Genomic DNA, 10,176 nt, shown 5'->3' with positions numbered 1-10,176 from the left:
CCGGGTGTCCAGGCTCACGAAGAAGACATGGGTAGAAGCAGACAAACAAAAGTCAGAAGAACAATAGAGAAGAAGCAGAGCTGCGGGGAAGGAGACAGAGACACAGGAGCAGTCGGCAGAGAAGCTGGGAAGACCGTGAGAGAGTGAATTTTTTCATCATGATGTAACTTAATGGATGTGAGCGTGGGGCAGCATTTCATCCTTGGACGTAGGCAGCACGAAGTCTTGGGCCAACCCTGAAACCAGTGTTAGCTTTGTAAACATATTTCAGGTGCGTTACATTGTTATTCATAAATGCCTGGGTCAAGGCTAACTGTGCAATCAATCACACACAGAGTGATAAATATCTCCATAAGCTTAGGTATGTGCCAAACATAATAACGTAACCAAACTAAATTTTATTCTAGACATAATATTTGTTTCCACACTGTATGGGTAATACCTCGTGACCAAAAAATAAAGGGAAGCACACCCTAAAAAGCATAAACACTTAAAGATTGCGAGGTGCTGCTGATATGACCAACATGTACACACAACAAAGCAAGAGATAGACCCATACCCAGCAAATACTATTTAAAAGTGCCTATCTCTTGGAGTACTTTGACCTAGCGGCTGGCTAAGCATATAGTGTGATGGAATCCCCAGTATTTATTACTCACATTCTTTTAAATCGTATTTACTGGTTGTGCGCTGATTTGTGTGGGATTTTTTTTATTTTTTAGCTTTGAAACTAGGAGCTACAGCCAGATGATAGTCCAATGTACTTTTCTTTAATGTCTGGGAGGAATTTAAGCCCACTCTTCAGTGCAGAACTGCGCATTTGTGGATTTAACATGAACTATTTATTACAGGTCCTACCTCAACCGTGCAGTGGAGTTTAAGTATGGACTCGTGCACTTGGTCATTGCAAGTAGAATTCATATATGATCCATTCATATCAAGCCGTCTACCTCCTGATATGGGAAAGAATACCCAAAACATGTGTGGAACATTGCAAAAAATAATTTATTTGGTCTTCACCAAACATAATTGAGCCTATGTCACGCAGGAAGTTAGTCTTTTAACCCGAACCCGAACCCTTCAGCATCCAGGCTTTAGCAAACTCTAGACAAGCAGCCATGTTCTTCTTAAAATGCAGCAGTTTCCACCTTGCCACACGTGATACGGATTTTATATTTGCCTAGTGTCTGACAGTGGAGGCATGAACACTCATTTAGTTGGCGTTAGAGAGACCTGTAGATCCCTGAGCGTTTTTCTAGGAAATTCTTTAACTTTGTGTATGATTTTGCACCCTGCTTTAAGAGATTTTGGAAGGACTGTTGTCCCAAACCTCTCCCATTTGATCAATGTAGCTGTTGCAATGGATTGCTGGAGCCCAGAACATTAGAAATGCATGTTTAACCCTTTCCAGACTAATCTGTTTTTGGGTTCTTCAGGTGTGACTTTTTAACATTGTGGATGGACAACCTAAATCTGATGGCAAGGGTTGGGGTTTGCCTGATTTATATTGGACAGGGCTGGCCCAAAATCAGGCCATATTGTTCCTCAAACACCTGACTGTGTAAGACCACTAGGTTGAGTTTTACTTTAAGTTGTAAAATGCAGCCATGTATTATACATTTGGTCTATGTGCCCCAGAAACTGGTCACCGTACTATAGAGGGCTCCGTATCACTTATTGATCTGGTATACACTCTGGCCTGTGTGTAATTTAATCCATGTCTGTTAAAACATGTGAGATTAAGGACTGCGTAAAAACTAGTAGATTGCAATTAAAATGTCCACAACAGTGATGATCATTTCTGGCTCTTGGTAACTTTCATCTCCCATAACAAATAAGGACAATCAGCCAAATGTTATTTTCTTTTTCTTTATTAATTTGTTTCATTAAAAAAAAAGTCAGTAACACTGAGACCTTCAAAATGTTTCAGAAATATTTACTCTCTCTCTCTCTCTCTCTCTCATATATAACACTCAAATACACGTTCAGAAGTCCTTTGTTTCCCCTCAACGTTCACATTTCAAACTCAGATTTTAAGTTTATTAAAACGTAGGCAAAATCCAATGGTGTTGTGTTAAGCAGCTGCAAACTCATGCGACCATTAATCTGGACTTGAATAAATGAGGTTTGATTGGCTACCCATCCCAGTGTTTCCTTTCTACCGGAAACAGAATGGCAACTTGGTACTAGAAAGTGCACACCCCACAACCAAGAGGTACTCCACATTCCTTATAGATATGCGATAATGCTGAACATGAAGATTGAAAACATACACATTTTCAGGAAGACAACTTAGGTTTCAACCATTATTTGCAGAATAAAAAAAAATAAATCACAGCTTTTTACAGCAAACCGCACAGCCAGAAGGATAAGCTGCCAAGTGTGGCAGATGTGGTATTTGCTGTGTATGGCTAACACGAAAATATGTACAAATGAATGAAAATGCAAACATATTTTGTACATCTGGAGACCTGGGCTCAGACTGTAGCAGTGTTCAACATGTAAATATTCAGTTTTTAAAATAGTTTAGGATGCCTGCATCATATGGACTTCAAAGTTCAGCAGAACAGCACCACCGTCTCATTCTGCATACATCCATGAAAAAAAAAAGTTTCAAAATCCATCTCCTCGAAGACAAAAGAAATAAGAAACAAAAAACATAACGCCTATGTAACCATAAGCAAGATTCCACCAGATTGCGAAGCACAGATTAGGCTTGCATGTTCATTATACGATGCGAAGGGTGCGTCCCTTCATCTCAACATTCAGCTGTAAGTGCACTGCAGTCTTCCAGTGACTAAGCAAACAGCCGATACGATGGGAATTATGGCACAATGGATGCCTGAAAGATTAGCTAACCAAAGACGCCACTGGCACCCAAAAGTTCAGAACCCAGGCAGCACTTGTGAACATTCCTTCAGTCACGTGAAAAGTCAGGTCATATACCGAGTAATTGCTCTCAGAGCATAAAGTAATTCAGCTTGCATCCTCGCTTCCATGAGAAGCAAATTAACATGAACCTAGAAAAAAAAAAAAGTAAACAAAAAAGGTGTTAACTTTGCATTTTACTGAATAAAACAGATGTTTCTATGTACATAGAGTATCAGCCAAGACGAACACGATTTGAAATGGGCATCAGATACTTTTAATATAAACCTAATACATAAAAGCAGGTCAGCTACATTTAGGATCTGAGAACCAGTTACTTATTCAGATATTTTTAACAGGACATGTTCAATTGAATTTAAATAGAAGCATTTATCTTGTCAGTATAGAGCCATCACCAACCCTTAATTACTACATTCCTGTTTAATATACCCTAAAACGCACTGACTTAAAAACGAGATACGGCTAGGACGTGCTTTAGAAGCAACCATTTGCCTTAGCCATTAGCGGACATGCTTACCTTTTCGGAATGCTTGAATTGCCTCCAAAAACTGTCATACATTCTCTTTGTGGTCTTCTCTGGATTGCACACCACATTTTTTATGTAAACTTTAAAGCTATGGTCCAATAACTGATTGATTTCTCCATAATCATAGTCATCATACCTGTAATAAATAAAGCAAGCGACTATTAAAAAAAAAAAATGTAAAAAAAAAAATGTAAAAAAAAAAAAAGCAAAATAAGAAACAAGAAAAAAAAAAATAAACAAACATCTTGGGGAGTCAAAATTTACAGTTACAGTGACAAATCTACTCTATAAACTATAAAAACTTCTGGCACATGGTGGAACATTTACCAAAAAAAGGGAAAATTGTAATTTGTATTTGAGTATTTAGAAAACAATGACGTTATCCTAAATAGTTGATCACACATTTGCATCTTGTATACAACTCCAGCAGCATTTGAATGAAACAAACGTGCCCTCGACCATCACTCACCTTATTCCAAACATGCAATGAACATAATTCCATATTGCACGCCTCAGTGTGGAGGTATCTACATCACTATGCATGGCCATGGTATTATAAGTCAAGTTATATGCAATATGAAACTTCTCGTCTAATAGCTGCCCAACATCTGGATAAAGGCGATTAACTAGAGAGTATCCATGGTCTTCCCAGTTGTAATCCTAAAGGCAAGCAAAAATCACACCATCAGGATAAAGTTCAGCTCTTCACCGTCAGCAGGCACAGTGTCAAAGAAAACAGCATGAGAGCAATCACACCAGTATGAAAAGGACACTGGTAAATAAGTCATAGCGTGTCCTGCCATAAAGGATTTTGCTGCCACAAGAGAAGCAAGTGGTCATGTCAGCAATATTCAAATGAATCAGTATGAATATCAGTATGAATATGAGCAAGTACTGGTGACTCGGTTTCAGTGCATTTAACATTTTACACTCAGAAAATCCAGTAAACCAACTCCACGATGGTGGTTTTCCAGTTAGAGAACGATAGACTGACCTGCACTCTGAAGGTAGGCACGTGCATTCCACGGCGTGAGAAGTCCTTGTAACCGTAACTTGTGTCTTCAAAGTGTCGAGACACGTTTCTTCCCGGTGGAGGGTCTTCATCTTCTTACAGGAAAGAGAGAATGGCATCCATCAACAACTTGTTTTAAACTAGCATTTACTTACAAAATAGAAGCCAGCAGAAAATATCTATTTTTGGATGTTCTCAAGCAATACTCAAGATTTTTGGAGTATGGTACACTAGCACATGTCACTAAAACAGTTTATATCTACCTTGTACCATGACACAGCAAGTCCCCCAGTCTCACCTGCAGTAATGACCAACATGCTTTCGGTCTTTTCCCGCTCAAAACGCGTTGCCATCTCTTCCTGGCTAGCCTCTTCTTCATCCCTGCACTCTTGAAGCTGCTTCATTTTCTCCATAAGAGCTTCAACCTCACAAGATGAATCTGTACTCTGCAAAATAATGGCCACAATCAATATATACAACTCACACTGAGTAGTCACATCAATGGAGAACTCACATAGTGTCCTCAAAGATCCCACTTACCAGCGCACTCCATCCTGTCGGATGTTGGCTCTCATGATTGCCGTTGGTTATGTCACAGATGCAGTAACTGCTTACAGACGGGGGACGGAACGTGCGGCCTCCATCATTGTGGATTTCAGGATTAATTCCACAGCCAAATGTAAAAGAGGCTAAGGAATGGTAGTGAGCGAGAAGAACTACCGCGTGAATTAATTCTGCCAACGACCAGCTGTGTTCTCCTGTTTTAAGCAGTTGCTGCATGGAACAAACAAAAAAACAGTAAGATTCTGCAAATGTGAAGTATTTTATCTACACTTTGAACTAAGGGTCAATTTGAAGACCAGGGCTTATAGCTATATTTACCTCAATGTGTTCTTTTGTGATTAGCCAAGGTCTGTGAGCCAACATCTTGTTTAACTCCCCCAGATTGCGCAGTTTCTGTGGCGCATTTTCCAAGCCATTGAGCCACTTAGGGTCCCCTCCATTATGGATGAAGTCGTTGACATGCAGATTCACTAAGTAGGAGCACTGGTGTCTAGCTGCCGCCTGGAGAAAACAAAACGCACGCAATTAAAAATGTTTATCCAAGACATGGTCATCTAGATCTAGATAACTGCTCTAAAGACTAAACCATCCTGAAAGGTTCAGATCTCATCTGCACCACACAAAAGTGAAAATAACACATACAATGTATAGACACACACCATAATGCCGATGTAATGCTGGTAACAGGCAGACAGGGGACCATCCATCTGCAACAAGTAATGCTGTGTCTTCAGGTAGCTTTCCAAGTACTGGGGGTGAAAGACCATCACTAGGGTTATGTTATCCAGACGGCCCAAGTCTGCAAAAGCATCAGTGAACGCGGAGTGTAAATTTGCATCTTCACTTCCCAACTGCAGGACCTGCCAAGGAAAGAATTACAAGGAGATGTAATGACTGCCAGGCCCATCACTATATTCCCCAATATCTCAAATCAATAACATTTTATGAGATCCCCGAAGCCCTATAAAACCATGGCTATAAATATATCATATGGTGGCACAATATACAATGCATTTGCAATGGTTCTGGCCAAACCATGGGTTACTCGTCAAACTTCGTCTACTTTGACATAGTGGTGGGCTAAGCAATGTATGGCCCTATAGTGTGATGGAATGCCCAGTATTTCTGCCTCAGATAGGTGTTTTTTTGGAATTATATACAATGGGTATGACCTGAATTATTACTTTGTTTTGTGTATATATTGGGAATCTGAATGCGAATATTTTTATGTTTTTTTTTAGGTTGTGCACTACCCTTTCTGTATTTTATTTAACATAATATTGTAATATACAATATCTTTTAATTTAAAAAAAAAATCTATTTATCTACGAGGACAAGCTGTTAAGCTGCAGCACATAGTGTTACTATATTTGTTTAATTTGCTTATTGGAGAAATACATTAACAATCCATTTTTTTTTGTTTTTTTTTTTAACAAGATGCACCATTGTACTTCATAGATAAAATACACAATCCACCTCAACAGCAATAGATGCCTGAACACACTGCTCACCTCTTCTTCTGGGATGAATCTACTAGGCCCTTGCCCTAGTGGACGGGGGATTTGGATTCCCATTTCCTATAAAAACAAACATAAAATATATTTCAGCCCCACAAGAAGTCATTTTGACATGGAATGTTCAACAGATTTAAAGAAAAAAATATATACTTTGGAACAAAGCCCCCTTTGGTTCTACCCAGAACTCAGTGCTCATGGACTAGTTTTGAGTACGTCCGCTTTACCGTTATTATGGGACTTAACTAGGATGCTACTTAGTCATTCTTGGTCCTTCTGACATTAATCAAGGAATCCAACACAACCGGGTAAGGCTACTCTAGCAATCCGGTCTATATCATAAAGGGTGAAAAATGTAAATTTGTTGCGAAAGGTTGGAAAACGATGGGAAAAAAAATAAATAAATCAAGCTTATATTTTTCCAGCGCAGTAACATTATGTAAAGTAGAGTTTACATAATCCGGTACGTGTCCGTAAAACGAGTGGCGAGATGCCAAGAAGCCCTTAATGTGGTAATGAGGAGAGCTGGAGGTTAGTAACTGGATGTATTAGCGTGTGTGCATGTCGGGGCATGGCGCCCACAGTCAGGCTCTAGACTTCCTGTTAATGAAACAGGTAATTTCCAACAAGGAAAAAAAGTACAGAGAAATCCTATTTTTGCAAGAAAACGCCCTTTGGACGGTTTCATTTAATGTATGCCCCTTCCTGGTGAAGTCACCTGTAATCTGCACTCTTGATGTTTGCCAGTTAATTGAACTTTGCTTGATATCGTAATACATTTGCATCATTCCAGACCTGTGGATCCCTAGCTGGATAAAGTCCAAACCCACTAGATTGTAAGCTCTTTTTAGCAGGGCCCTCCTAACCTGTTATTTCTGTAAATCAAATTGATATGTTATATACCACTTGTTATGTCTTGTTTACCCATTGTACAGTGCTACAGAATATGATGGTGCTATAGAAAACAACAGACAAGAGATTTAGACAATATACCATTTTCGTGCGGATATACAGCACACTACTTCTTAATGTTCATAGGGATCGTTAACTCTTGGCACATGGGTGTAAAACCCATAAAAATATGTGTACAGATTAAGTACAATGTATGTTTTCTGTCCATAACATCAAGGGTAGTTTCGCAAAATGACATCATTCCTTTAAAGCCAAGAGGAACACATCTACCAAACGGCAGCTGCGGGCTGCTTACAACACGATGCCATTGGCCGGGCAGCGCCGCTCCCACTTGATGTAGTTAAATAATTGACAGTCTGCAACGCGTACACAGCACAGTTATGCCAAGCCTATGGGAGCTGTGTTATACTGCATCACTCAGGCTCATCTGCAGAGGAATTTAGACCAAGGTGAATCGATTGACTTTTCATTGGCAAACGCACAGCCATAAACCCTCAGCATTGGGCGAGGGTGTACAGGTATCTAACGATCTGACTTGTTGACAAAAGGAGAGTACTTAAGGGCTTAAAGACATCACATAATCCATACGAAGGCAAACCTACAGATTGCTATAATAGAATCATAGCGGTCCCTAGGGCATATATTCGCTGTCAGCGACCGCATCCGAAAACGATGCGCAGACAATGCTTCACACATGGTAAACAATGCTTTGTTTCCTTGCAGGTACGTACGTCCATCGCCTCTGGTCCTTACAAAAAAATTTCTTGTAGCCCCTGCGGAGTTTACTCCATTATCTCAACGTAACCACACACAAAGAAATGCTAAAATAAACGGGATTCCTTGTCCGCTTTCTTCCAACATCTTTGCTATAGATAAAAAGCGAAAGGCTCGAAGAACAAAGCAGGTACCAACGACAAATTGCTTACTTCATACCATCAAAAACATTTCCGATAAAAGACATCCTAGGAAAACAGCGCACGGGAGCATTAAGTACTCTGTGTCTGCCAAACCGATAGGGCTATTCTTGTACAATATACTGGAATGCATCAGAGATTGGAATCTGTATATTGACGATCCATCAATAAATAAATATCAACCCACAGATATACCATATAGCTCATAGATCAAGAATAAATGTATAGGTCAAACAGCTATCTGCTTATCATATTAAGTCGTCTACTATAGAAACATACAACAAAAGTTCCAATTCTGCATTAGAAGTTCTAAGCCTTTGCTGTTGGTGATGCAGCTTATTCTGTGATACAAGAGGAAGCAGAGCATCCTTCTAAGGCAGACTTGTCTCTACATGTTCTGGCCATCATCACAGTGGCTACAATGTAACAACTAGCCAAAATCAACACTAACACAAAAAAAGGGATTTTATGCATTAGCACAATGGCGAGCTATAAGAAGGCATTCTGCTTTGTGCTGCTGTTGATGTAATGCTGCGACAATCACCCCAGGAGCAATGTATCTGCCATAGGGGGCTCATCAGTAATAGCCTGGGCAACGAGAGTCTTGGCAAACGATCTCACGTGGGTTAACCCCTGCAGTTACACAAGCACTTGGCAACCAAACAGTTAATCGGGGCAAATACATTAAAGTAGAAACGGCAGTCGGGGCAATAGAGAGAGGGAAACTATGGGAAAACTCCAGAAAAGAGGAGGGACTGGAGGAGCTCTTTGAATGAATGTGACAAACAAGAGGTAGGTCAGGCTTCAGCCACTGGGGCCGGAGAAGGGGATCAGATGTTTACATTGAGCAAAAGGCACAGCAGATCGGTCCATCGTTACCAGTAACTCCACTAATCCGCGATCCTTACCACTACAGGCATTTACTGGTTAAATAGCACCATCATAGTCTGCGGCGCCGTGCGACGGGTGTCTCTCATTGTCACTCTGTAGCCCAACAGCAAGCCAAAGGGTCTCGGTGCTGGCCAAGGAGCCCAATGAATGGTATACATGTCGCCAAAGCCTGCTGATGGATACCCGATTGCATCATAGAGTATTAAATGCCCCCTCGCGTAGCCAGTTACAAGCCCACGAAATGCCACGATCGGATAAAAAACAAAAGCAGCCTCTAGTATCCCGTCGAGATAGGTCCATCGCCTGTTTGTCCACGAGCCATCTCCAGCACACCTAGCTCCGGTGCCCCCCAACAGTGGTAGCCCCGGTAGGGGGGACGCTGCTCCTTACCTTGTCGTTGCACACTCCGCTGCACCGACTGCATAAGATCTCTGGGACCTGTACAGCTGCCCGGGGAGACAACCTCATCCTGAACTACTGTCGATGACACGGACCACGCAGATAAAGGGCAGGGGGCTTTATTTATTCAATAGGACAGAGCTGCCTGTGGCTGGACTACTTAAACTCTGCTGAGAGCCCCACGGCTTCAGCGGAATTCCAGTAACAGAGCAGGGAGCCGCGGCGTCTATACGGCTATTGTTTGCCAGTCAGGTCACTCAGCACCCGGCTACAGCACCTCGGCTCTCCACGATCCGGCGTAACAGCCACAGCATACTGCCTGCACCAGGCTAATAAACAAGCTTCAACCGTAGGCGGGGACAAGCCGAGCGCCGCGCCCATACGCCATCTCCACCAATCGCTCCAGATAGCGCATGGCGAGCGCAGCCAATCAAGACGCAGGCAAGAACAGATGACAGGGGGGCGTTGGAGGCCAGCCACCCTGATGTAATGGGGGCGGAGCCCTAGACTGTGAAAAACAAGAGGATCTGAAAAACACCAGGGCTTTGCAAACAC

The 10,176-nt window shown here is 41.5% G+C and overlaps 1 protein-coding gene across 2 annotated transcripts; it reads right to left on the bottom strand.

The window, feature by feature from the left end:
* Nucleotides 1-1,855: 1,855 nt before the first annotated feature.
* Nucleotides 1,856-9,938, bottom strand: SESN1 (sestrin 1). Of its 2 annotated transcripts, none has more exons than XM_053458679.1 (10): nt 9,613-9,938; nt 6,503-6,568; nt 5,651-5,851; nt 5,310-5,492; nt 4,968-5,201; nt 4,726-4,873; nt 4,410-4,522; nt 3,885-4,075; nt 3,407-3,551; nt 1,856-3,020 (listed from the first exon to the last, which is right to left on the bottom strand). In XM_053458679.1, exons 1-10 carry the CDS (start codon nt 9,688-9,690, stop codon nt 2,934-2,936), a joined length of 1,446 nt encoding a protein of 481 aa, XP_053314654.1. In that variant the 5' UTR covers nt 9,691-9,938; the 3' UTR covers nt 1,856-2,933. The 2 variants fall into 2 exon arrangements, with proteins under 2 accessions (XP_053314654.1, XP_053314656.1); XM_053458681.1 differs by having other exon boundaries at nt 4,410-4,519.
* Nucleotides 9,939-10,176: the final 238 nt, after the last annotated feature.

The sequence above is a fragment of the Spea bombifrons genome, chromosome 3, assembly GCF_027358695.1.
Source record: "Spea bombifrons isolate aSpeBom1 chromosome 3, aSpeBom1.2.pri, whole genome shotgun sequence".
Taxonomy (NCBI): Eukaryota; Metazoa; Chordata; class Amphibia; order Anura; family Pelobatidae; genus Spea; species Spea bombifrons.
The sequence above is the reverse complement of the archived record's forward strand: the minus strand, read 5'-3'. Positions and strand labels throughout refer to the sequence as shown.

What these genes read in the sequence shown, in the direction of transcription:
- SESN1 (XM_053458679.1), bottom strand. Translation starts at nt 9,690, where the DNA reads ATGAGGTTGTCTCCCCGGGCAGCTGTACAGGTCCCAGAGATCTTATGC. An exon ending in GATTCATCCCAGAAGAAGAG is followed by an intron (nt 5,852 to 6,502) that starts GTGAGCAGTGTG and finishes TTTCCTTGGCAG; the next exon opens with GTCCTGCAGTTGGGAAGTGA. An exon ending in CATGTTGGTCATTACTGCAG is followed by an intron (nt 4,523 to 4,725) that starts GTGAGACTGGGG and finishes CTTTCCTGTAAG; the next exon opens with AAGATGAAGACCCTCCACCG.